The sequence below is a fragment of the Eptatretus burgeri genome, chromosome 9 (genome assembly GCF_056783735.1).
Source record: "Eptatretus burgeri isolate ZD-2024b chromosome 9, Ebu_testis_v1, whole genome shotgun sequence".
In the NCBI taxonomy this organism is placed as follows: Eukaryota; Metazoa; Chordata; class Myxini; order Myxiniformes; family Myxinidae; genus Eptatretus; species Eptatretus burgeri.
The window spans coordinates 63,321,643-63,349,482 of NC_140969.1; the positions used below are offsets into that span (position 1 = coordinate 63,321,643).

General features: G+C 43.3%; 2 protein-coding genes across 6 annotated transcripts in view; both read left to right on the forward strand.

Moving 5' to 3' along the window:
* The window catches only part of LOC147020212 (glutamate receptor-interacting protein 2-like), a 588,802-nt gene that overhangs the window by 33,688 nt on the left and 527,274 nt on the right, over positions 1–27,840 (forward strand). The gene's annotated exons all lie outside the window — the stretch shown is intronic.
* Positions 166–27,840, forward strand: LOC147020213 (uncharacterized). Of its 2 annotated transcripts, none has more exons than XM_085895389.1 (3): positions 166–368; positions 7,884–8,037; positions 26,343–27,840. In XM_085895389.1, the coding sequence occupies exons 1-3, from the start codon at positions 269–271 to the stop codon at positions 26,524–26,526; spliced, it is 438 nt and encodes a 145-aa protein (XP_085751515.1). In that variant the 5' UTR covers positions 166–268; the 3' UTR covers positions 26,527–27,840. The 2 variants fall into 2 exon arrangements, with proteins under 2 accessions (XP_085751515.1, XP_085751516.1); XM_085895390.1 differs by having other exon boundaries at positions 7,884–7,931.

Sequence of the window (27,840 nt, forward strand, 5' to 3'; positions counted from 1 at the left end):
CTCCTCCCTCCTCCCCTCCCTCCTCCCCTCCCTCCCCCTCCCTCCCCCTCCCCTCCCCTCCCCTCCCCCTCCCCTCCCCTCCTCCCTCCTCCCTCCTCCCCTCCCCCTCCCTCCTCCCCTCCCTCCTCCCCTCCCCCTCCCCTCCCCCTCCCCTCCGGACTTTACCTGATGGTCGTTTAACCCAGAAGAAGGAGCATTTACAAACGAGGAATCTGTGGGTAATGTTCCTGCACTTGTGACTGATGTCACTCTACAAGGCCTACCCGGAATGGACCCGGAATGGACCCGAATGGACCCGGAATGGACCCGGAATGGACCCGAATGGACCCGGACCCCGGTACCTACGGCCAAGTTTACCCCACTTGCCGGTGAGGACAGAGGCTCCTCCCTTACAGAGACCGCTTTACCTGTTATCGCAGTAAATGAAACTGTTTCACTCGTTAAAAACTCTCCGATTGTTAAGTCCATTGACGGTGATACACAGACCACTAGTAATGAACCTGCTGTCACTTCGGGAAATGTTAACCCTAAATCCTTGTCAGCAGGAAATAGCGAAACGAATGTTAACCCTGTTACTGCTCCCATCTCGTCACGTGGTGAAGCTGGAAACGCAGAAAATGTTAAAATGGATGTTTTACGAGAGACCCCCAAAGTACTGTATACCTCCATGCCGTTGGAGGTCGATAACACCGTGACGGTCGAGGGAAGCGAGATCTCTGCACCCGCTGATGGTGTTTCCGTTTCATCATCTCCCCCAATTATTTCCATTACTTCACCAGGAGATGTTCCCACAATGGAAGAGCACATAGACGTGGTAAGGCCAAGGTCACATTTGCCACGGCGGCCGTGGGGTCTCCAAAATCTGCGGCCACTAGCAATTATACGGCGGCCGCAGTATTTCCACGGTCACACAATGTAGCAGTCACATGTTTTTATATTTCGGGAAGCCGCACGGCGTATTTATAAATCGTGGAGACCGAAAACGTGGGGGTGCTGTACGGTCTTTGATTTGATGTCGCACGGTGACCTTAGGGCGTCGCTGCCACGGCCATAGAATTTTCAAGGCAGACGCAAGGTGACCGCAAGGCGACCGCAGGGGGCCCTAAGGCGAACGTGCGGCCAAACGGACGGTAACCAGTGGGTATATATACCAGTTCTTTTTTTTACTGAAATAAAAATATACCAGTATATATAACTGAATATACGATAACTATAATATACCGTGGTGCCCCCAGAATCCGAACGCCCCATTGTTTGAACAAATTGGAATCCGAACAATTTTTTCGAGAAAATTTTGCCCTAAAAACCTAATACATTTTAAAAAACCGAACACAACGTGGCGTTCATGTTTGTTCACGTGTCTCCCCCACCTTTTCGAGCCGCATCTTCGCGCTTTGTTCATTCAGTTCAGCAGTGGAAGTCCTCGTGAAAGCATCTCTCATGTGTCGATCGATACTTTAGGCCTCAGTCACACAGACCGCAAAGCCACCGTACGGCGACCGTGGAAATAGTGCGGCTGCCGTAATTTTTTTGGGGTTGGGAAAATTCATTTTTCATTGAGAAGAGCTTACAGCGGCCGCACGAATAACGCAAGCCCACCGTACGCCCTACTTACGGTCGACGTGGAACACATCTGCGTCATAGCTTGGCTTGTCGAATTGCTACGGCGAGCGTAGAAATGAAAAAAAGTTATAACTCCGCGCTATAATTCCACGGCGCCCTCCGGCCTGTAAAATATAGCCAAACGGCGTAGGGCCTCCCTGAGGCCACCTCAGTTTCTCTGCGGCCGCCGCACGTTTCTGTAGATTCAGAGGGCGTACGGCCGCCATATCCTCACCGTAGAGCAAATGTGACCAAGGCCAAACCAGTACAGATCCCGGTGTCAATACTGACGACAACATCGATATATGCAGGACTGTACAAGCTTGTGTGACTCGGAAACTAAAACCGACTCTGACGAATCTGACCTGGAGGAAGCAAACAGGAACAGTCAGGTGGAAACGGTGGAGAATCTGACCAGTCAAGGTCCTACCCCCCCCCCCCCCGAACAAATAAGACTTTTCTTACAAAATACATACAGGAAACGCAATATAAACCTGACGGAATACTTTCCAGATGTACCGTCCTTCCTCGAGTTTGCTCAGGCTATCGTACGTAAGCCTGACTTATTCGGTTTCCACCAGACACACTGTCACTGCTTAAAAAAAATTGATTGCCAAGGTGAAAAGGGATCCCAATCAATGATCCCACTTCTGATCTTATTCTTAGAAGTTATTATTTTCCTCATGGCCAGTTTCAAGATTGGAACAATAAATGTTAATGGTGGTGGGAGTCCGCTCCGCAAGATCCAAATTAAACAGTTGGTAGAGGTCAACGGTCTTGACATAGCTTTGTTACAAGAGACCCATGCTGTCCGATCTGTTCAGGCTCAGTGGCGACTATTTATGGACAAGGAATGTTTCTTCAGTAACAACTTGTCGAAGGCAGGCATCATGTTTGGCATAGGGAAACGTTTCCATCCGTCCTGCCTTAAATTTATGAGCATTATTGATGGACACCTTGCCTCCGTGACCTTCTCTATCAATCAGGTCAAGTTCACAATTCTCAATGTGTACGCTCCAAGCAAAAATGACAAGCGGATCTCTTTTTTTGCCAAACTGAGAAAATTCCTGCAAACACTGGATTTACAGACTTGTCTAATCATTGGTGGTGACTTTAACTGTACTGTTAATGCTTCATGTGACCGGAACGGGCCGGAACCCCAACCATGTACCGCAAAACTTTTTGCAAACATCATTGCGAAATATAATCTCCATGATATTTGGCGCGTGCAGCACCCTTCTGATCAGTCTTACACATGGTGTCATTGTTTAAACAACCGCATCTCACTTGCGAGGCTCGATCACATCTATGTAAATTCTCATTTATTACATGGAGTTTATAAATCCGATTTAGTGCCTTCTGGTTTATCCAACCATTCCCGAGCTCGAGTCTTTATTCAACTCTTTAAACCATGTCCAGGGAGCTCTCACTAGAAATTCTAAAACAGTTTACTTGAAAACCTCAACTTCATTCAGGCCTTTGAATCCTTCTGGACGGCTCTCCTAGAACAGAAGTTAAGCTGTTCCGTTAACCCGCTGATATGGTGGGATTTAGTAAAAACCCAAATTAAAGGGTTCTGTCAACAGTATCAGGTTTTCTCAACAAGGGCTGACCATGAAGTAAAGAAAATATTACAGTTAGAGATTTTACATCTCCAACGGGTCATCGGACAAAATAATAGTAACATACAAAAAACCTTAACTGAGAAACAGTCCTTATTAAAGGAAATAACCAAGAGGAATGCACGTGGTGCCTTAGTTCGGATGAGGGTGCGACACCTGAATGAGGCAGACGTACCAACCAAGTACTTCTTTTCCTTCGAGAAACGTCTTCCCAGAAAACAGCTTTCTCAGCTGCGATTAGCAGATTCATCCATTACCTTTACACAATCAGAAATCAAACTTTTTGTGAAGGAATACTTTTCGAAAATATATTCAATGGAACAAATAAATCCTGTCAGTGTCCCCTCGATCTCCGTAGACCTGCCAGTGTTGTGTGCAGATGGGCGTTCCCAACTGGAAATACCCATCACCTTGGATGAACTTGGCACTGCCCTGCACGGCCTTGCCATTGGGAAAGCACCTGGATTGGATGGACTTACAACCAAATTTTACAAGAAGTTTTGGCACTTATGGGTCCAGAACTCATTAACACCTTGAACGCAAGCTGCCAGCTTGGAGAGCTACCTCGGAGTTGACGACGAGCTCTTCTTACCCTCATCCCAAAAAAGGGAGACATGCTGAGTATTGAAAATTGGCGTCCTATCTCCCTGTTATGTACGGACTATAAGATATTTTCAAAAGCCCTGGCATCACGACTTACTCCTTATTTATCCTCGTTGTTGAAAGAGGACCGATGTTACTGTGTCCCAAAACGTTCCATTTATGACAACATCTCCCTTGTGAGAGACATCATTGAACTGTGCAAGGAAAACCTGAAAGATTTAGGACTTCTTCTCCTTGACCAGGAGAAAGCCTTTGACCGTGTTGACCATCGGTACCTTTTCGAAGTACTTGAGCAGTTTGGACTTTGTTCAACCTTCATCTCTTATATTAAAAAACTATCCAATAATATTTATAGTGTGCTTAAGACAAACAATGAACTTGTTGCACCTTTGTCTATTAACAAGGGAATTAGACAAGGTTTCCCTCTTTCCGGGTTGCTTTATGCTCTCTCCATCGAACCCCTACTGGTTTATTTGTGCTGTAGACTAAAAGGGGTTAGTTTGTCCCAGCTTGAACGGCCCATCAAGGTACTGGCTTACGCTGATGACGTGTGTCTATTCGTGCAAGATATCAATGACGTTAACATCGTTCGTTATTGTTTGTCCTTATTTGAAAAGGCTTCTTCAGCCAAAGTAAATTGGAACAAAACGAGTGCCCTTTGGCTCGGTCCGTTGTGCTACTTCGCGCCAAGACTTCCTGCTCCACTGTCATGGGCCAATGATGGTGTGAAATACCTTGGAGTGTTCTGAGGTAATAATACCACAGTAGCAAAGAATTGGGCTGGTCTGCTTGAGTTTGTTGAGGGTAAACTGCAAAAATGGAAAGGTCTGATCACACAACTGTCATATCGTGGAAGGGTCTTGGTCATCAACACACTGGTGGCCTCCACCTTATGGCACAGGTTCTTCGTGCTGTATCCTCCAGCTGTGTTGCTTCAACAGCTCCAGAAGTGCTTCGTGTCCTTTTTCTGGGACGGAAAACACTGGCTGCGACCTGGGGTCCTCAGCTTACCACTGACCGATGGAGGACAAGGCCTGGTCGACATAAAGAGCCGGCTTATGGCCTTTCGACTCTCGGTTGCTCTTCACATGCTATACATGTGACCCTCTCCACCATGGGTCAACGTCACTCGTCACCTTTTGCAACATGCTGGGAGGCTAGGCTATGACCACTCTCTTTTCCTGATGGTCCTTTCCAAAATTGACACATACCCCCTCTATGGTTTCTATCAGAGCATGCTAAATGCGTGGCAAGCTCTGACAATAACAAGAACTACACATTCTTGCACGAAACAGATGTTTCTGGAAGAACCTTTGTTCTACAACTCCTTTTTCCATGATATGCCTGCTGATAGGTGTTTTATTCAACGCTTTTTCAACGACAACGATTTTATTCAACGACAAGGGCGTTAAATCTGTCGCAGATCTTCTCAGCCCAAATGGCAGCTGGATCGGAGCTGATGCATTGGCAAGCCTGGTCGGTGTTCGATCCCCTCGAATCGTGGCACGCATATCATGTAGTGTGCTTTTGACATACACACAGCTTACACCTGCTTGGGAGCAGGACTACCAAAGCAATGAACAAAATGCACATTGAATACCTTCTCTCTCTACCTTTCCTGAACTCGTATGTGCTTTTTCTCTTGCCAGCCCTCTTCCTTGTCCCCCTTTTAACGTACGCTTCAATGGCCTTCCCAAACAAAAAGACCTTTATTTGGGTTATGTAAAATTTATTTCGCAACGGCAAATAACACAGCAGAAGGTTCGATGGAGAGACCTCTTACCTTGTTCTCCCCCTTATTTTCCTAACTGGAAAGGTTTTTTTTTATCACCCTCCTGTACCAACATGACATGGTGACCTCCAATGGAGACTCGTACACTGGATCCTTCCTTCTCATCACTTGTTACACCGTTTTTCAAATCTGCTTGTAGATGAATGTCCTTTTTGTAAGAAATCTTAAAACCCTTTTCACATCTATGTTGAATGCCAACGGTTGGCACCTTTATTTATTTTACTTCAGAATTGTTTTGTGAGGTTTGGTTTGATTTTTAACACTTGTGTGTTCATCTATGGATTGGATATCCCACACAAAAATTCCAATGCTGTGTTAGCCAATTTCCTGCTTGCTCAGGCAAAGATGGCAGGATATAAGTCAAGGAAAAGAAAACTTGATGGTTTTGGAGTAAATGATGAAGATGCTTTGTTTTTGTTCCAACACCTTGTAATAAGTTGTGTTAAATTGGATTTTGCTTTCTTTTCAGTAACGGGAAGATTACCGCAGTTCGAATCAAAATGGTGTATAAAAGAAGTTATTTGCAAAGTCCAAGAGGAATGGTTATCCTTTTGTGAAATGTTTTGTATATAATCCACCCGACTCATCCTTTCCTTTCTTCAGAAATTGTTTCTTGGTTTTCCTTCTTTCTCTGAAATAAAAATGTAACTCCCATTTGGGGGCTTTCTTTTGTATTTTTAGCCGCGTTCGCGTAGCGAACGTGGCTCGAAGAGCGCTCCGCGTTGTTCTTCTTCTTGTTCTTGTTCTTCTTCTGGTGAAGACAAAACCTTTAGGACTCGGCTCTTTTATATACAGGATCCAGATCTCCTTAAATACTAAACACCTGTACACATCCTCGCATTGAGGGTGCCTTTTGAGAGCGTCTATCATCAACTTTTAAATATATTCGGACATTTGCTTTAAAGTTTCGAAAAGTTCACGTTACTATTTAAAGATTATTCCATTTAATGTGTAGTAATTTCATAAATACACTATTTTCTCGTCATGAACAGGAGCCTCCATGACGGGTCTTGCTATTGGCTCCATCAAGGCACGTGATGAAATATCGGAAGTTGTTGTTGTTATTTATATATTTATCTATTTTTTCATTTTATTATTTATTTATTAGCGGCGTTGCGAACGCTGGCTCTAAGAGAGCTCCGTGTTGTTCTTCTCCTTCTGGTGAAGTCAAAACCTTTATGACGTGGCTCTTAGACACATTTGACCTTGTTATAATAAAAATATACAAAACTCTCTCTCTCTCTCTCTCTCTCTCTCTCTCTCTCTCTCTCTCTCTCTCTCTCTCTCTCTCTCTCTCTCTCTCTCTCTCTCTCTCTCTCTCTCTCTCTCTCTCTCTCTCTCGCTCTCTCTCTCTCTCTCTCTCCCTCTCTCTCTCTCTCTCTCTCTCTCTCTCTCTCTCTCTCTCTCTCTCTCTCTCTCTCTCTCTCTCTATCTATCTATCTATCTATCTATCTATCTATCTATCTATCTATCTACATATACATACACTAGGTGAATGCACCTGGCACTGCCCGGGTTCTTTTTGAATGAATTTAATCTGCTATACATATGTCTGACGTGAGCACAGTATCAGTTCCCTATTGGGCCATGGCAGTCATAAGCTAAGGGGGTTGGTGAGGGGGAAACACACCTCCTTCCCCCCCCCCCGGCTGAGGGGCCTTGCCATATAGCCTATAACCTTCCCGGGGCCCATCCCGACATTTTTTGTTTCAATGGTTAGCTCCTATCTTTCACCTTTCAGGAGATTAGCGTGTGCAGACAAACACAAACAGACAAACAAAAACTTAAAATCATGTTAGATATATTGTATATGGCGTTGGTCCCATGTCAATCAGCTGAACATGAAAAATTAACGTTACAAAAATCAGGTGATGACGTCATAATTCGGAAACCGGAAGTCGGAAGTACAATTATTTTACATTGGGACACTCCCAGGTACATGTTCTGTCAGCCTGTGAAGTTTGGTGAGAATCAGTCCAGTACTTTTTGCGTGCATAGGTCACAGACAAACACACAAACAGACATACTTTCAACTATATATATATATATATATATATATATATATATATATATATATATATATATATATATATATATATATATATATATATATATATATATATATATATATATATATATATATATACAGGATGGAACTTTCTATCCTGTTCATTTTTGAATTGAATTACTATGCCCCCTATAGTGTTTAATGGTGGACATGGATGTCTTGGTTTTCCTTACGTTTTCCTTCCCCCCCCCCACAGGGGGAAAATGCTCTCGAGAACAGGCCCAAGCTGCTCCTTTGGTTGGCAGTGAGTGCCCCGGAAGCAATAGGGGAAAGAGAGGCACCTGTATATGTGGAAGAATTGTATTGCTCAGCCAGTGGGTCACCGAGATAACTCAGATGGCAGAGCACTGGTATGGTTTGCCAGAGGACCTGTATTTGATGCCTGGTCTATCTGGGCATGTCAATTTTTCCACATATATTTATGATCATTCTATCCTGTTCCTTTTCTTATCATGTGTTTGTGTGTATATAATAGATTATATCTATCTATAATTCCAGCTGTGTGTGTGTGTGTGTGTGTGTGTGTGTGTGTGTGTGTGTGTGTGTGTGTGTGTGTGTGTGTGTGTGTGTGTGTGTGTGTGTGTGTGTGTGTGTGTGTGTGTGTGTGTGTCTGTAACCGCTGTTTCTCGACAACCACTGGTCCGATCTAATTGAAACTTGCCAGGTATATTGCTGGGGACCTGAATATGTGCCTTTTCAGGGTTTGATATAAATCGGACAAGTGGTTCCCAAGTTATGGCCATTTATTTACCAAACCAATAACAGGACACGGTGCTGCCAAGGCGTGGCCCGTGTGGTTTTTTTCTGGCACGAGGTTTGAAAAATTATTTATTTTTTGGTATTTTTGTTTTTGGCACTTACGAAATCTCAAGATTTCGTAAGTAAATTGATGCCTTCCGTTTCTGTTTGTTTGTTTGTTTGTTTGTAGGCAAGATAAATCGAGAACGGAAGAAGCTTCCAATGTCAAATTACACCACGTGATTCAGGATGTTGAATGCTAGTGCTGATTAGATTTTGGTCAAAATCGGTCAAAGGTCAAGGTCACGGTGAGGTCAAATATTCGATTTTTGATGGTTTGGTACAGATAACTCGAGAACAGAAGAAGCTACCAATGTCAAATTACACCACGTGATTCAGGAGGGTGGTGGCAAGCGCTGATTAGATTTTGGTCAAAATCGATCAAAGGTCAAGGTCACTGAGGTCAAACATCCAAAACATTCGATTTTTGATGGTGTGATACAGAATTACCTTGGAAACTTCTGGTTTGTGTCACTACGTTCTCAAGAGACAGCTTTTATTACACAAGATCAGAGGTCAAGTTGACGATTTCGTAAGTACCAGTCTATGACTGCTTGTTTGTTTGTTTGTTTGTAGGCACGATAACTCGAGAACGGAAGAAGCTACCAATGTCAAATTACACCAGGTGATTCAGGAGGGTGGTGGCTAATGCTGATTAGATTTTGGTCAAAATCGGTCAAAGGTCAAGGTCACTGAGGTCAAACATCCAAAACATTCGATTTTTGATGGTTTGATACAGAATCACCTTGGAAACTTCTGGTTTGCGTCGCGACCTTCTCGAGAGACAGCTTTTATTAGACAAGGTCAGAGGTTAAGTTGATGATTTCGGAAGTACCAGTCTCTGACTGCTTGTTTGTTTGTTTGTTTGTTTGTAGGCACGATAACTCAAGAACGGAAGAAGCGACCAATGTCAAATTACACCACTTGATTCACGAGGGTGATGGCTCACACTGATTAGATTTTGGTCAAAATCGGTCAACAGTCAAGGTCACAGTGAGGTCAAATATTCGATTTTTGATGGTTTGGTACAGATAACTCGAGAACGGAAGAAGCTACCAATGTCAAATTACACCACTTGAGTCACGAGGGTGATGGCTCGTGCTGATTAGATTTTGGTCAAAATCGGTCAACGGTCAAGGTCACAGTGAGGTCAAACATTCGATTTTTGATGGATTGGAACAGAATCATCGTAGAAACTTCTGGTTTGCATTGCTACCTTCTCTCGAGACAGCTTTTATTGGACAAGGTCAGAGGTGAAGTTGACGATTTCGTAAGAACCAGTCTATGACTACTTGTTTGTTACTTACGAAATCTTAAGATTTCGTAAGTATATTGATGACTTCCGTTTCTGTTTGTTACTTACGAAATCTAAAGATTTCGTTAGTATATTGATGCCTTCCGTTTCTGTTTGTTTGTTTGCTAGTTTGTTTGTTTGTTTGTTTGTAGGCACGATAACTCGAGAACGGAAGAAGCTACCAATGTCAAATTACACCACGTTATTCAGGAGGGTGAAGGCTCGTGCTGATTAGATTTTGGTCAAAATCAGTCAAAGGACAAGGTCACAGCAAAGTCCAATATTCGATTTTTGATGGTTTGGTACAGATAACTCGAGAAGGGAAGAAGCTACCAATGTCAAATTACACCACGTGATTCAGGATGGTGGTGGTGAGCGCTGATTAGATTTTGGTCAAAATCGCTCAAAGGTCAAGGTCACAGTGAGGACAAACATCCAAAACATTCGAATTTTGATGGTTTGGGACAGAATCCTCGTAGAAACTTCTGGTTTGCGTCGCTACCTTCTCAAGAGACAGCTTTTATTAGACAAGGTCATTGATCAAGTTGACGATTTCGTAAGTACCAGTCTATGACTGCTTGTTTGTTTGTTTGTTTGTTGGCACGATAACTCGAGAACGGAAGAAGCTACCAATGTCAAATTACACCACGTGATTCACGAGGGTGATCGCTAGTGCTGATTAGATTTTGGTCAAAATCGGTCAAAGGTCAAGGTCACAGTGAGGTCAAACATCCAAAAAATGATAACTCGAGAACGGAAGAAGCTTCCAATGTCAAATTACACCACGTGATTCAGGGGGGTGGTGGCTAGCGCTGATTAGATTTTGGTCAAAATCAGTCAAAGCTCAAGGTCACAGTGAGGTCAAACCTCCAAAACATTCGATTTTTGATGGTTTGGTACAGAATCACCTTGGAAACGTCTGGTTTGCGTCGCTACGTTCTCTCGAGACAGCTTTTATGAGACAAGGTCAGAGGTCATTTTTCTGATTTTGTAAGTACCAATCTATGACTGCTTGTTTGTTTGTTTGTAGGCACGATAACTCGAGAACGGAAGAAGCTACCAATGTCAAATTACACCACGTGATTCAGGAGCTTGAATGCTCATGCTGATTAGATTTTGGTCAAAATCGGTCAAAGGTCAAGGTCACGGTTACGTCAAATATTCGATTTTTGATGGTTTGGTACAGATAACTCGAGAACGGAAGAAGGTACGAATGTCAAATTGCACAGAAGGCTGATGGCTAGTGCTGATTATATTTTGGTCAAAATCGTTCAAAGGTCAAGGTCACAGTGAGGTCAAACATCCAAAAGATGATAACTCGAGAACGGAAGAAGCTTCCAATGTCAAATTACACCACGTGATTCAGGAGGGTGGTGGCTAGCGCTGATTAGATTTGGGTCAAAATCGGGCAAAGGTCAAGGTCACAGTGAGGTCAAACATCCAAAACATTCGATTTTTGATCGTTTGGTGCAGAATCATCGTAAAAACTTCTGGTTTGCGTCGCTACCTTCTCGAGAGACAGCTTTTATTAGCAAGGTCAGAGGTCAAGTTGACGATTTCGTAAGTACCAGTCTATGACTGCTTGTTTGTTTGTTTGTGTGTTTGTTTGTTTGTAGGCACGATAACTCGAGAACGGAAGAAGCTACCAATGTCAAATTGCACCACGTGATTCACGAGGGTGATGGCTAGTGCTGATTATATTTTGGTCAAAATCGGTCAATTGTCAAGGTCACAGTGAGGTCAAACATCGAAAAAATGATAACTCGAAAATGGAAGAAGCTACCAATGTCAAATTACACCACATGATTCAGGAGGGTGATGGCTAGTGCTGATTAGATTTTGGTCAAAATCGGTCAAAGGTCAAGGTCACAGTGAGGTCAAACATCCAAAACATTCGATTTTTGATGGTTTGGTACAGAATCACCTTGGAAATGTCTGGTTTGCGTCGCTACGTTCTCTCGAGAGAGCTTTTATTAGACAAGGTCAGAGGTCATTTTTACGATTTCGTAAGTACCAGTCTATGACTGCTTGTTTGTTTGTTTGTTTGTTGGCATGATAACTCGAGAACGGAAGAAGCTACCAATGTCGAATTACACCACGTGATTCAGGAGGTTGAATGCTAGTGTTGATTAGATTTTGGTCAAAATCGGTCAAAGGTCAAGGTCACGGTTATGTCAAATATGCGATTTTTGATGGTTTGGTACAGATAACTCGAGAACGGAAGAAGCTACCAATGTCAAATTGCACCACATGATTCAGGAGCCTGATGGCTAGTGCTGATTAGATTTTGGTCAAAATCGGTCAAAGGTCAAGGTCACAGTGAGGTCAAACATCCAAAAAATGATAACTCGAGAACGGAAGAAGCTTCCAATGTCAAGTTACACCACGTGATTCAGGAGGGTGCTGGCTAGCGCTGATTAGATTTTGGTCAAAGGTCAAGCTCACAGTGAGGTCAAACATCCAAAACATTCGATTTTTGATGGTTTGATACAGAATCACCTTGGAAACTTCTGGTTTGCGTCGCTACGTTCTCAAGAGATGGCTTTTATTTGACAAGTTCAGAGGTCATGTTGACGATTTCGTAAGTATCAGTCTATGACTGCTTGTTTGTTTGTTTGTTTGTGGGCACGATAACTGGACAACGGAAGAAGCTACCAATGTCAAATTCCACCACGTGATTCAGGAGGGTGATGGCTCGTGCTGATTAAATTTTGGTCAAAATCGGTCAAAGGTCAAGGTCACACATCCAAAAAATGATAACTCGAGAACGGAAGAAGCTACCAATGTCAAATTACACCACGTGATTCAGGAGGGTGGTGGCTAGTGCTGATTAGATTTTGGTCAAAATCGGTCAAAGGTCAAGGTCACTTAGGTCAAACATCCAAAACATTCGATTTTTGATGGTTTGGTGCAGAATCATCGTAGGAACTTCTGTTTTGCGTCGCTACGTTCTCAAGAGACAGCTTTTATTAGACAAGGTCAGAGGTCAAGTTGACGATTTCGTAAGTACCAGTCTATAACTGCTTGTTTGTTTGTTTGTTTGTTTGAAGGCACGATAACTCGAGAACGGAAGAAGCGACCAATGTTAAATTACACTGCGTGATTCAGGAGGGTGATGCATAGTGCTGATTAGATTTTGGTCAAAATCGGTCAAAGGATAAGGTCACGGTGAGCTCAAATATTCGATTTTTGATGGTTAGGTACAGATAACTCAAGAACGGAAGAAGCTTCCAATGTCAAATTACACCACGTGATTCAGGAGGGTGGTGGCTCGCGCTGATTAGATTTTGGTCAAAATTGGTCAAAGGTCAAGGTCATATTGAGGTCAAACATCCAAAACATTCGATTTTTTATGGTTTGGTACAGAATCATCGTAGAAACTGCTGGTTTGCTTCTCTACCTTCTCTCGAGACAGGTTTTATTTGACAAGGTCAGAGGTCAAGTTGACGATTTCGTAAGTTCCAGTCTATGACTGCTTGTTTGTTTGTTTGTTTGGAGGCACGATAACTCGAGAACAGAAGAAGCTACCAATGTCAAATTACACCACGTGATTCAGGAGGGTGATGGCTCCTGCTGATTAGATTTTGGTCAAAATCGGTCAAAGGTAAAGGTCACAGTGAGGTCAAATATTCGATTTTTGATGGTTTGGTACAGATAACTCGAACGGAAGTAGCTACCCATGTGAAATTACACCACGTGATTCAGGAGGGTGATGGCTAGTGCTGATTATATTTTGGTCAAAATCGGTCAAAGGTAAAGGTCACAGTGTGGTCAAATATTCGATTTTTGATGGTTTGGTACAGATAACTCGAACGGAAGTAGCTACCCATGTGAAATTACACCATGTGATTCAGGAGTGTGATGGCTAGTGCTGATTATATTTTGGTCAAAATCGGTCAAAGGTCAAGGTCACAGTGAGGTCAAACATCCAAAAAATGATAACTCAAGAACGGAAGAAGCTACCAAGGTCAAATTACACCACGTGATTCAGGAGGGTGGTGCCTAGCGCTGATTAGATTTTGGTCAAAATTGGGCAAAGCTCAAGGTCACAGTGAGGTCAAACATCCAAAACATTCGATTTTTGATGGTTTGGTGCAGAATCTTCGTAAAAACTTCTGTTTTGCGTCGCTACCTTCTCGAGAGACAGCTTTTATTAGACAAGGTCAGAGGTCAAGTTGACGATTTCATAAGTACCAGTCTATGACTGCTTGTTTGTTTGTTTGTTTGTAGGCACGATAACTCGAGTACGGAAGAAGCGACCAATGTCAAATTACACCACTTGATTCAGGAGGGTGATGGCTCGTGCTGATTAGATTTTGGTCAAAATCGGTCAAAGGTCAAGATCACAGTGAGGTCAAACATCCAAAACATTCGATTTTTGATGGTTTGGTACAGAATCATCGTAGAAACTTCTGGTTTGCGTCGCTACCTTCTCTCGAGACAGCTTTTATTAAGCAAGGTGAGAGGTCAGGTTGACGTTTTCGTCAGTACCAGTCTATGACTGCTTGTTTGTTTGTTTGTTTGTTTGTTTTTGCACGTAAGGCCACGGCTTCTCTTCTCTTTTGTTTTTCCTTGCGATGACATTTCGAAAAGGCAAAATACGTTGGCGCTCATTGAATAATTGGCCATTAAAACAAAATTGCGAATAATTATAACTGCGATATGTGAACTTCTGGACAGTGAGGACTTAACTTCCAGACTTCCGTATAGTGACGACTCACTGTATTCTTTCTCGATTTTTTGTTCTCGACTTACTGTATTCTTACTTTCTCGATTTCTTTACTTTCTCGATTTCTGTACTTTCTCGATTTCTGTACTTTCTCGATCTTCTCGATAAATTCTCGATAAATTATAGAGAGATAAACACAATGCCCCAATCTAGTTGTCTTTTACGAGAGCGAAGGAATGAAGCTGCGCGTCGTGCACACGCAATGGAATCTGACGAAGCATGAGCTGCTTACTTGACACGCGACGCTACGCGCGAGGCAAGGCGTCGTGCAGAAGAAATGGATGAAGAACGAGTTGCTCGCTTGGCAGACAACACTGGACGCGAGGCAAGGCGTTGTGCTGCTGAAACGGATGAAAAATGAGCTGCTCGCTTGACACGCGACACTATGCGCGAGGCAAGGCATCGTGCAGAAGAAACAGATGAAGAACGAGCTGCTCGCTTGGCAGACAACACTGGAAGTGAGGCAAGGTGTCGTGCTGCTGAATTGGATGAAGAATGAGCTGCTCGCTTGACACGCGATGCTACGCGCGTGACAAGGCGTCGTGCAGCTGAAACGGATGAAGAACAAGCTGCTCACTTGGCAGACAACACTGGACGCGAGGCAAGGCGTCGTGCTGCTGAAACGGATGAAGAACGAGCTGCTCGCTTGGCAGACAACACTAGATGCGAGGCAAGGCATCGTGCAGAAGAAACGGATGAAGAACGAGCTGCTCGCTTGGCAGACAACACTGAACGTGAGGCAAGACGTCGTGCAGAAGAAACGGATGAAGACCGAGCTGCTCGCTTGGCAGACAACACTGAACGCGAGGAAAGGCGTCGTGCAGAAGATATCCCTCACCAGCGAGAAGACCGGCAAGTAAGGGATGCCCTGCGCCATCAGGACATACACCATGCGAGACTAGAGCAGGCTCACCATGACAATCGCAACCTTGCTCGATACGATGATACCGATTTCTTCCGAGAGGAATTTCATATTGAGTACAGGCATACCTTGAGCAGGACCTCTTCTAACTATAATTCCAGCAGTGTGTGTGTGTGTGTGTGTGTGTGTGTGTGTGTGTGTGTGTGTGTGTGTGTGTGTGTGCGTGCGTGCGTGCGTGCGTGCGTGCGTGCGTGCGTGCGTGCGTGCGTGTGTGTGTGTGTTACCGCTGTTTCTCGACAACCACAGGTCCGATCTAATTGAAACTTGCCAAGTATATTGCTGGGGCCCTGAGTATGTGCCTTTTCAAGGTTTGATATTAATCGGACAAGTGCTTCCCAAGTTATGGCCATTTATTTACCAAACCAATGACAAGACACATTGCTGCATAGGCCTGGCTGCATAGGCCGGTGTGCGGCTGGCCGACGATGATGTCATGGGCCGTGCCGGTTCGGATGGGGATCGGTGCCTTAGTTACCGTGGCGTAGGAGTGGCAATGGTCAATAGCAGCGAATATCATGGCAAGCAAAGACAGGGAGGTAAACTTGATTTTAATTTGGATTTTAATTAACTCTGTGTTTGTAAGTATCACAGCAGTTGTTACTTCAATGCAAGCGATAATTCGTGGAATGCATGTGAACGTTCCGTTCGGGCACGCACCACTTCCGGATAGCGATGACTTACTGTATTCTAATAATTTCTCGATTTCTTATCCGCATTTATAGATAAACACAATGCCCCAATCAGTCGTCGTTTACAAGAGCGAAGGAACGGCCTGTGCAGTTGTTCGAAAGTTTTTTTTTATTATATATATTTTGGTTTGCATGTATGGCCATGCACGTACGGGCACGAAAGAGCGAAGGAACGGCCTGTGCGGTTGTTGTTTCTGGCTCGCGGTTTGAAATGTTTTTGTTTTTGCACGTACGTCCATGCATGTATGGGCATGCACGTACGGGCACGTACTCGTATATATAATATTATATATATATATATATATATATATATATATATATATATATATATATATATATATATATATATATATATATATATATATATTTGAATTGACATCCTCACTGGAAGCCTGTGACCTATCACACACCAACATTAATATCAACACCAAACACACCACTCACACACACACCACACACCAACAGATGGCCTCAAGCCAGACATTAACATGTTCAAAGGTTTGATGCTGGCATTTATTTATCGTTATTGCAAAAGCGGTACAGACAAGCAACTGACATCTCTGCCACTTCAAGGGATAGTCTCCATGAGAATACTGAATGGTTGTATGGGGCAGATAGCAATGCTGCCTTTATGTATAATACATGTATATATCTGTGCATCAAAATGTGTATTCTCTGCCAGAAAATGTCTGGTGAGTGATGAAAAGTGGGGATAAAAGGACAATTTATTTTGGAGGAGATAGGGGTAAGGGAGGAGGAAGGGGTGGGGGAGGGGGTGGGTTTGAACAGGTTCATTATCTAGTATTGGGAAATGGATCCGGGTTTGGATTAAGGTTTTTAATTTTAAGTTTTGAGGTGTAATTTCATCCGAGTGAATACCACTTACATCGTGCATCTGCCAGTTTCAATATTCTCTTGAAAATTGCACCAGTCACTCTTTGCATATTTCAATTTCATTATAATCATTCCCTCATTGGAAATCTTTCATTATATTATTTTTTCAACTCATAATTGCTGGGTTGTGTTCCTTGCACGATACATTACTCAGCTTGTTTTTGGACAAAGCTCCATTTGTTGATTATATTCTTTTCAAACCAGCATCATGAAATAGCAATAACAAGTTTCGCAAGTTTAAGAACACACAAGTACTTCTTGAAACGTTCCCACTGCAGCTATCTCAGGTGATGCCACATCGTCGAGTGTACGGCTCTGTTTTGACAAAAAAAAAAAAAAACAGATGTTCAACTATTTTTCCTGAGAATATATATCTTTTTATTATCCACACATGCACATTTTTATAGGTTGATCATACACGGTACAAATTAATTCCCTGGGCCTCTGGCTTTGAATTATCCACAAACTCATAGTCTCTGAAATTACAATTTGGTCTCCAAAAGGCCATCACTGTTTCTTCAAGCTTATTTCCTTAGCACGATTCAAGAAAATTTAAATGCCTCGATCACATTACACGGCCAAACCAGATTTTTTTAATTTATAAACTTTAGAAATCCTTCAGTGCTCCAATGAAAATTATGCACAACACAAGTGAATGAATGAACTGGCACAGCTATTTGGGGGAGGATGCCCAAAATAGGACGGCTTTAATTTTAGCATCATGGAACTCAAAGGGCAATTGTACAGGCAATCTTGCATGATGTGAATGAAGTGTGAGTAGTGTGAGTAACACACTGTGGGGTGTCTTTTCCTTGCATTCAAAACCCACATGGATGTCCATATCTCAATTCATTCTTCCTCAGAGTTTGCTTCCTTATCCATCTTGTCCACCCCATGCATCCTCCCCTTATCCCTCATTATTCCCCACATCCCTTATTTGTTGAAGTTTCCCTCTAATTTGTCCCTCAACCCTGCTGCTGGTGTGCTTTTCCCCTCTCTTTCTACTAGCTAGCAATCGTGTGCAGTCTGTGGCTGCTGGCTGCATCATTTTCTGGGGGTGCGGCTCTGCTACTGTTGCAGTACCCTCCATTATCAATACACTGCTACTCATTTCACCGACCTTGGAAGGATGGCAGGCTGAGTCAACCATACCTGGTGTTAATTCAATGGGAAAAACAGGGGCTCAAACTCAAGACCCTAAGATCTTAAGCCAGCCACCTTAACTGTTAAGTCCACACCAGGCTGTCACTTTTTTTCTTTCTGCAGTTCCTTCTGTTGTGTTGTGTCCTAATCCATTCTGTGTTATTGCTCTTCTACGCATCTTGGTAGTGGATCCAAAATAATAATAATTCCAAGAACCACTTTCCATGAAATTTGTATTGTGGTGTTTTTTTTTTTTTTTAGTATACCTTGTCAAGGCTTGTATGAGAGCCAACACACAACACGCAGCAAGGGGGGCATGAGACAAGAGGGGTGGAAGAGGGAAGGACAAAACAGTGGGGAACAGAGACATTAGGAAATCTGTGGAAGGGAGAGGGATGGGGTATACAAGATGGACATTACAGGGACTTTCAGGAAGGAAAGCAGGGAATTTGAAGGAGGTGGTTTCTGCTTGAATGCAGGTTCAGTTCTGCTGAAGCAGATCCTTGGCATGAGTTATATTGGATGATTTGTCCTTGTCTTCCCACCATTAGTTAAGGCAGGAATTTGTAAGTTGTTCAGGGTGTCGGCAATAGCTCGCCGACTTCACGAAGGACACCATGGGATCTTGAACGTCCACCAACTAATGCTCGCAGACGGGACGCCCGATTTAACTTCTCTCCGAGAGCATTTGTACACACATTGATGAATCACCCTGCCTATGAAACACCATGATGACAGTTTATAGCTGCGCCGAGATTCAAACACAGGCTGGATAGCTCAGAGTCGAGGTGAGTGTGCGTTCCTCTTGCCTCTCCTGCCATCCATTTCCATGAAATCAAATTGCAAATTTAAACCAAATGTGATTACTGCCAATTTTATGCTCTAATGAGTCTACCGTACAAGGTGCAAGGTTGTTTTTTTTATCCATTGTTTACTTGTAAGGAATAAAAACAAAATGTGTTGCTGTGAAGCAACTGTGAAGTAGTCAGTCCCATTGACATCGTATATCTAGAGATGAAACAAGCAAAATTATTTGACATATGTGGAAGGGAATGGTAGTTTTGTATGCTATGACAAAACAGGAAAGTTGTAAGGATTGAAAAAGGTGCAATTCTTAAGGAGACTTCCTGTACAATGCTAATCAATGGGTCACCATTTTTTTTTCTCACAATGTTTCCCTCATGGCAGATTGTGCTCTCATTTCAAAGATACAGCTTTTGGATAGCAAGCTGTGGATCACTTCCAGCATCCCACAGGACAGTTAATCACGCCGTGAGGTGTCGGTGCAAGGTACTAAAAATCTACCCAATCTCCATATGCCTGCTCTTCACCATCATCAGTTATGATACATCGTGCCTGGCAGTTACTCTGACAAGCTGTGGTCCTACTCGAAAGCCTTCTCTACAAGACACATTTTGCCACCATATCTCCTTGAGAATAGATCCTCTTCTCCCTCTCTTCGCCCACCTTTCTGGACACTCATGCTCCGTGGCTCTTAATTTGCAGAACATGGCTTGAAACAGGCTTGTGCAAGGGCTTGGCAGATTTGCTGGTGTAGCAGGAAGTCTGTCTCCCATCTTGATGCTGGGTTTATCTCGCTGTACACAGCGGATTTGAACGTTGCAATCACTGCTTATCCTTCCTCATGTCTTTGCTCTCCCTTCATTCTCGAGGCAAGCTTTTTTGTCTTGTATGAACGAGCATCTTCTTGACATGGTGGAATAAACCAAACTTTGCCCTGTTGGCTGCTTCTTTGACTGCTGTAACTCAGTTGAAGGTTTTAAAAATCAGTTTCAATGTCTGCCAATTGCTTCAAAGGCACTAGTGTTAGTGTTTGAGTGAAAAGTGAAGGTCAAGGAAGATTGCTGTGTTGTGCAAATCAAGTGTGCCCAAAAGAAATCCCTCTCATGGCAGGAGCTTTGATACTAAAATCCAGCTTTTCAAAAACCCAGCTGCCAAGTGATCCCATGGCAATCGCACTGTTCCAACAAAGTGGTTCAGCAGTCCATGGCAAGGTCATCCAGTAGGAATGCTTCACTGCTTCCCTGGCTGTTGAAATGTTCCAAAACATTTATATCATTCTTACTTTGAGAAAAATAAATTTGGATAATGTAGTAAAACTAAAGTTGGGCTGGCAGGATGGCCTAGAGGTGTGCGCACTCCTCTCTAAGCTGTTGAGCCTGGGTTTGAATCCCGACCCAGCTACAAACTGTCACCCCGGTGTTTCACAGGCAGGGTGATTCATCAATGTGTGTGCTGTCCCTCGGATGGACGTTAAACAGGTTTCCCACATGCTAGCATATGTTCGTGTATGTATAATATCCCATGGCATCCTTCGTGAAAAGTAGGCAAGCTATTGCCGGCACCATGGAACAAATTCCAAATTCCTGCCCTTACCTTTGTTGAACGTCAGGCCTCACCAGCTTATTCATGACAGACAGGCTGTGTGTGTGTGTGTGTGTGTGTGTGTGTGTGTGTGTGTGTGTGTGTGTGTGTGTGTGTGTGTGTGTGTGTGTGTGTGTGTGTGTGTGTGTGTGTGTGTGTGTGTGTGTGTGTGTGTGTGTGTGTGTGTGTGTGTGTGTGTGTGTGTGTGAGAGTGAGTGAGTGACCGCTGTTTCTCGACAACCACTGGTCCTATCTTATTGAAACTTGCCAGGAATATTGCTGGGGCCCTGAGGATGTGCCTTTTCAAGGTTTGATATCAATCGGACAAGTGTTTCCCAAGTTATGGCCATTTATTTACCAACCAATGACATGACACGTTGCTGTGTAGGCGTGGCCGATGGGAAAGAGAACCTCAGCCGCGTTCCCCATTACGGGTTACAACGTACGGACTTCCGGAAAGTGATGACTTGGTGTATTCTAATAATTTCTCGATTTCTTATGTGCATTTATAGATAAACACAATGCCCCAAATTATGATCGTTTTCATATTAGACGGTGCATCAATTTCGGTAACATCAGAGTGAGCTCGTATGCTCCGAACCAGGAAGTAAATTTTAAATACGCGATAACTTACGATCGAAAATAAGCAAGTAGGAGACAAAATTTAAACAACAGGTGTTTTTTTGGTACCTTTAGATGTTTTTACCTTCGCATTCTGCGAAAGGTTATGTTTTGGTCGCTGTGTATTTATTTATTTGTGAATATGTGTGTTTGTTTGTTATTCGCATAACTCAGAAAGTATTAAACCGAATTGCATGAAATTTGGTGAGATGATTCGTGAGTATCCAATGACGATTTGTTTAGATTTTGGGAGCGATCGGGTCAAAGGTCAAGGTCAAGGTCATGAAAAGGTCAAAAACACTCTTTTGAGCATAACTTCCTTCATAATACAGCTATCGACATGCAACCACCGCTATATTGTTCCATCACGAGATACCTTTCGGATATGTAGTGTCGGATTTGACGTAACGTCATCAGAAGTGCGTCTAAATGACGTCACAAGATGACGTAAATTTTCAATTTTCGATCTCATCAGTTTTGATCATACCTTTTTGTAGGACATACCTTAAGGATGTCACACACCAAATTTGACTTCGATCGGACTGACCGTTATGACGTCATTGACGTTTGAACATGACGTTTTTCAATTGTGGCTAAAATGTCCTGATATTTTACATTCAAATATCCATATAATTTATAAAGCAAAGTCTCCCAAATCCAGGCATTAGGGGATCAGTACCAAAATATCTGTTTATTGATGTACAGGTTTTGCCAATTAACTCTGTAGTCAAGGTCAAGGTCACAATCAAGGTCAAAATATACTTGTAGGCATAGCTTCAGATCTAATAGAGCTATTGACATGAAACCAACGTTAAAACGTTCGGTGAACTACGAGCTTTCAGAATGGTAGTCCCCGATTGGACGTGACGTCCCCGGAAGTGCGTCAAAATGACGTCAAAAGATGACGTCATTTTTCAACTTTTTAATTTTTCAGTGTTTATCATTCCATTTTGTTGGACTGCCTTCAAGGAGGTTACACACCAAATTTGACGTCAATCGGACTGACGGTTGTGACGTCATGGACGTTTTAAAATGACGTTTTTCAAATGTGCCTGGGAAAAAAGTTGCGGCGGCAAAGGTATGCGCTCTACCGAGTGCCCGTTCTACTTTGTTGCTGTTTTGGTACTTTTTTTCCCCCCAGAATATGGAATCACACTGCAGAGAAAGTAGTTAATTGTACATCTATCTATAATTCCAGCTGTGTGTGTGTGTGTGTGTGTGTGTGTGTGTGTGTGTGTGTGTGTGTGTGTGTGTGTGTGTGTGTGTGTGTGTGTGTGTGTGTGTGTGTGTGTGTGTGTGTGTGTGTGTGTGTGTGTGTGTGTGTGTGTGTGTGTGTGACCGCTGTTTCTCGACAACCACTGGTCCGATCTCATTGAAACTTGCCAGGTATATTGCTGGGGCCCTGTGGATGTGCCTTTTCAAGGTTTGTTATTAATCGGACAAGTGGTTCCCAAGTTATGGCCATTTATTTATCAACCAATGAAAGGACACGTTGCGTAGGCGTGGGTGCGTCGGCCGGTGTGCGCCCGGCCCATGATGACGTCGCGTGCCGTGCCGGTTACGATGGGGGATCAGTCAGTGTCTTAGTTACCGTGGCGTAGGAGTGGCAATGGTAAATGGCAGCGGATGTCATGGCAAGCAAAGACAGGGAGGTAAATTTGATTTTAATTTTGATTTTAATTAACTCTGTGTGTAAGTATCACAGCAGTTGTTACTTCAATGCAAGCGATAATTCGTGGAATGCATGTCAACATTCTATACGGGCACGCACTACTTCCGGATATTGATGACTTAATGTATTCTAATAATTTCTCGATTTCTTATGCGCATTTATAGATAAACACAATGCCCCAATCCAGTCGTCGTTTACGAGAGCGAAGGAACGGCCTGTGTGTTTGTTTTTGGCTCGGGGTTTGAAAGTTTATTTTATTTTTTTTGCATGTACGGCCACGCACATACGGCCACACACGTACGGGCATGCACTAGTATTCTCTGGCAATGACATAAGCACTCTCGAGATGCACCGATGGGAGAAGGAGGACAAAGACAAAGTGGCGCATGATTGGTCTTTATTAGGTCATTATAACACCACAGGCAACGAGGTTTGAAAGCACAACTAACCCACCTTCCTTAAGGCCCAGTCACACCTTGACGTTTTAGCCAGCAATGGCAACGTATTAAAATGCATGTAAAACGCTGGCTTACGTTGAACTTTTAATGTTTTTTTTTAAAGATTCGGACGTATTCGTAACGACTTGGTCTTATGCATAACGTATTAGTAATGGACACATAACGTTTCGTTGTGTTATAGATAACTTATACCAACGAATGCTGAACCTGTTGTCGGCCTTCACAACCTATGCCCAACGATAGTCTAACTTATGCATAGCGCGCTGCACGCATCGCCGACGATCACGTGGCGTAGGTTATGAAAAGGCTGCCGCACAACGATTCAAATCATAACCGCCTCAGAAATGGAAGTGTCAACATCGCAGTCACACCTTGGCGATCTTGCCAGCGTATGCCGACCGCTGAAAAATGCGTCTAAAACGTTCGCGCACATCGAATACGGTATGGGTAAGTTTGGTATTCGTGAATAGAGCGCTAAATTACGCTATCATACGTCGTATTAAGTGGAGTACGTCTTGTAATTTTAAACATGTTGAAAATTTTACGACGTACTTGCCGTATGACACACGCTCCGCATGCGATGGGAATAAGTTGTACGCACGATATGTGATCGTTGACACACGTCGACACATGTTACTTGAAAGGTGTTCATAAGTCGAAACATGTCAAGGTAATGGTTAGCGTCAGTGTTCCAGACTCCCGGTTTTTGTTTTTCTTCGGTATGACGGTGTTCAGTGTACAGTGCAGTTATGATTTAAATCGTTGAGTGGCAGCCTATTAATTATATTATATTATAACCGCACTAGAAATCGAAGTGTCAAAATCACCATCATACCGAAGGAAGGAAGAAAAAATAAATAAATAAATAAAACCAGGGAGTCTGGAACACTGACGCTAACCATTAGCTTGACGTGTTTCGACTTATGAGTACCTTACAAGTAACGTGTGTCAACGTGTGTGAACGATCGCGTAACGTGCCTACAACACGTTACTCATAGGTTAGAAATAAGTTTCGGGTACGCTAAACATTACCTCGACGTGTTTCGACTTATGAGTAACTTACAAGTAACGTGTGTCAATGATCGTGTAACGTGCCTACAACTTATGGCCAGCGTTATGCGGAACGTGTGAGTCATACGCTGGCATAAGTCTTAAATTTCAAGCATGGAAAATTTGAGGACAACCGAAAAGTACAATGTTTAAAGCCAGCGTACAACGACGTATGGCAGTGTTTTTCAGCGTGCTCTCAATGTTATCAAAACTTACCCATCACGTATTCGACGTGTACCAGCGTTTTCGACAAATTTTCCAAAAATCTGCATAAGCTGGCTAAAACGTCAAGGTGTGACTGGGCCTTTAACAGACAATGAGCATTAGTACTGCAAGCTTGCCATTGGTATATTGTTGTAATTGGATAAATGTCACGAGATCTAATAACACAGCTCTTTGATTGGTCTACCTCCACCTTGGATGGGTGGGATTAACTGGGAATTTGCTCTTTATAAAGGCTAGTGGAGGCACAGTTGCTTCCATGGTACTGGCTGAAACATTGGGTCGTTGGATACAATGAGAGGTTGGAGAACTAATCGTGAGTTCTTTTGCTATTACCCACAACAGCCCATTTGTCTTTGATGTCACAGTTATCACCAATTGTGACATCAAAGACAAATGTGCATGGTTTTATACTGAGTTGAACTCTGCAATTAATACATATTTCCAAACCAAGACATTCAGACCATGCGACAGTTAAACCATGGATAACAGCTGGTGAAATAGCACAAAAAAATTAAATAAATAAAAATTAACCCATTCGTTACCGTCCGTCTGGCCGCACATTCGGCTTAGGGTCCCCCTGCGGTCACCTTGCGGTCCCCCTGCGGTCGCCTTGCGGGCACCTTGCGTCTGCCTTGAAAATTCTATGGCCGCCGCAGCGACGCCCTCAGGTCACCGTGCGACATCAAATCAAAGACCGTACGGCACCCCCACGTTTTCGTTCTCCACGATTTCTAAATACACCGTGCGGCTACAGGAAAAATAAAAACATATGTGACTGCTACATTGTGTGACCGTGGAAATACTGCGGCCGCCGTATAATTGCTAGTGGCCGCAGATTTTGGAGACCCCACGGCCGCCGTGGAAAATGTGACCAAGGCCTAAGCAAGAGTGTTATAGCAACCGCATCTAACATCTGAAGCATGAAAACCCAAGCTCATGGTACTGCTACATTAAGTTCATGACCTCCAATATACAACAGGAGTTTACCATCAATTTACCGGGCATTTACAGTAGTGATTCCTCTTGCTATTTCCATTACCATTAACTCTTACTTTGGTTCAACAATGAGGAGTACATCTCTGCTTGATAAGGACAAGATTCCAGCTAACTCATTTTTCACCTCATACTATATCAAATATATAAAGCTCTTTCAAACCATTAACTGACTGACTGACTGATATTAAAGATCAGAACCTTCTGGGTGACGTAGAAAGCTTAATTTTTGCATGCCGACAGACATCGAAGCCAATCCACCAGAAAAATCAGAGCCATTGGAAAACATCCGTCAATGAAAATATAAGTGAATGAAAAAAAAAAAATACATTCATGAAAAAAATGCAGGTGAGCGACATGAGATAATGAGGAAGCATGGTAGTTTTGCGTGCCGACAGACATTGAAGCCGATACACCTGGAAAAACCACAGAACCATCAGAAAACATCCACAAATGAAAATATAAATTACTAAATTAAAAATCAAATGCAGATGAGCAACCTGAGACAATGTGGAAGCACAGTTTAGGCACTCATACATATTACACAATGTAACCATCTATGGATATTGGACTTTCAAAAAAGCATAGTGAGAATTTGCCACCCCAGGTGTTTCCAATTGATGAAATTTTGGGGTCTGGCTCATGCACAAATATATATATTATACTTGCAGGAAAACTTAGATATATGCACACTCACTTTTGTGCTGTCTGTCAAGATTATACTTGTGGTGAGCTCTATTTCGGCCCAGCCATAAACTGTCACCCTGGTGTTTCCTATGCAGGGCAATACATCATTGGGTGTATCGGCGGACGGGCATAAAGTTGGAGCACGCATTTCTCAGCACTGGCCATTGGTGGATTTTTAAGATCCAAGGTGTCTTTCACAAAGAGGAGGAAAGTCATCAGCACCCTGAACCTTCCTGCAACCTGCAGTTTAACCTCAGGCCTGGACAGTTTTCTCGTTGACCTGAAAAACCTCTGCCAAAAAAAAAAATCAATTCCCAGCTGACCCCACAAGAAAGTGGGAATAATTGCAGTCATTGAAGAAGTCGTAATATATATTGTTAAACATGTTGTTTTTTTTTCCAGTGGTGGGATCCAACGTCATGCAGATCATTTGATTTGAAAGCCTATGTGTGTATATTGTTACGGTTGTGGAAATTCACAGAACACCATTCAGGTTTCCCAGAGATCAGTTTTGTCAATAAGTGTGTTCAGATTAGATTTCCCCACCGATGTCTAAAGGGAATTATCCGTGTAACCGGGCTGTGATCTTTGAGTCAGCCATTATTCTTTTGCTATCTTTATTTTGGAACAACCACTATTTCAACAACCACAACCGCATCTCAACAACCACGCCATCCCCACCACAGAGCAACCACAACATCGCCTCACATTCATCTCTACAAACGCCACCATCTTTTCACCAGCCATGGCGAATCCCACGGACGAGCGGCATCTCCGCCGACAGACGCGGGAACAGATGATTTCTACAACGTCTGCTTTTTACGGCTGATGATTTCTACAACGTCTGCTTTTTACGGCTGATGATTTCTACCATGTCCGCTCTCTCTGCGTTTCGAGGCGAGATCGGATCAAAATACCAAAAGGGGCGGAGCCAGCGGGGGGTGAAAGGTCGAACATGGGGGATCAAACTCACCTCCCTGGACCCCATAAAAAGGCACGCTGGAATGCCAAGCGAGTCAGTTCTTCATGCCTGGAGAGTTTGCCAGGAGTTTTGCCTGGAGTTTTGCGAGTTCTTCTTGCCTGGAGTCGGTCTGGGTTCGCCAAGCAGTGAGTCGAGTTGAGTCGGTCTGGGTGCGCCGTGGAGTTCGTCTGAAGGCTGGGAGCAGAGTCGAGTTGCAGTCTCTTTTGGAGTCGTGGTGCAGTCGGGAGAACACCACAAGGTTCGAGTCCAGTGGAGGGCAGTCGGAGCGCAGCGAAGCCTGGAGCGCAGCTAAGCCTGCAGGGCCATGCAGAACTGCGGGAAGGTGGAGAAAGCCGGAGAGAGGTAACCAGCACAGTCTCGTGGAGCTCTTGCAGTCTTCACAGTTCCACGAACATAAAGGCCTACGGGTCCAGTCTGCCCTTTCCTTTCCTGGGGTTTTTCTTTGTATGAAAGTTGTGGCGCCGTGTCCTTAAGTATAATTGTTAAGTGCATGTACAGAAATAATAGACAAACGGCTGTAGGCTTTGTTACTCGTGTCCTGTCCCTTACCCCCATTGCATTCATTGCCTTGACTGCATACGTGTGTAAATAAATGTCCTTGTTTAAATGCT

Coding starts and splice junctions, on each gene's coding strand:
- LOC147020213 (XM_085895389.1), top strand. CDS start 269: ATGGACCCGGAATGGACCCGAATGGACCCGGAATGGACCCGGAATGGA. Junction 369..7,883: donor CAAGTTTACCCCACTTGCCG/GTGAGGACAGAG, acceptor CCCCCCCCACAG/GGGGAAAATGCTCTCGAGAA. Junction 8,038..26,342: donor ACTCAGATGGCAGAGCACTG/GTATGGTTTGCC, acceptor TTTCCTATGCAG/GGCAATACATCATTGGGTGT.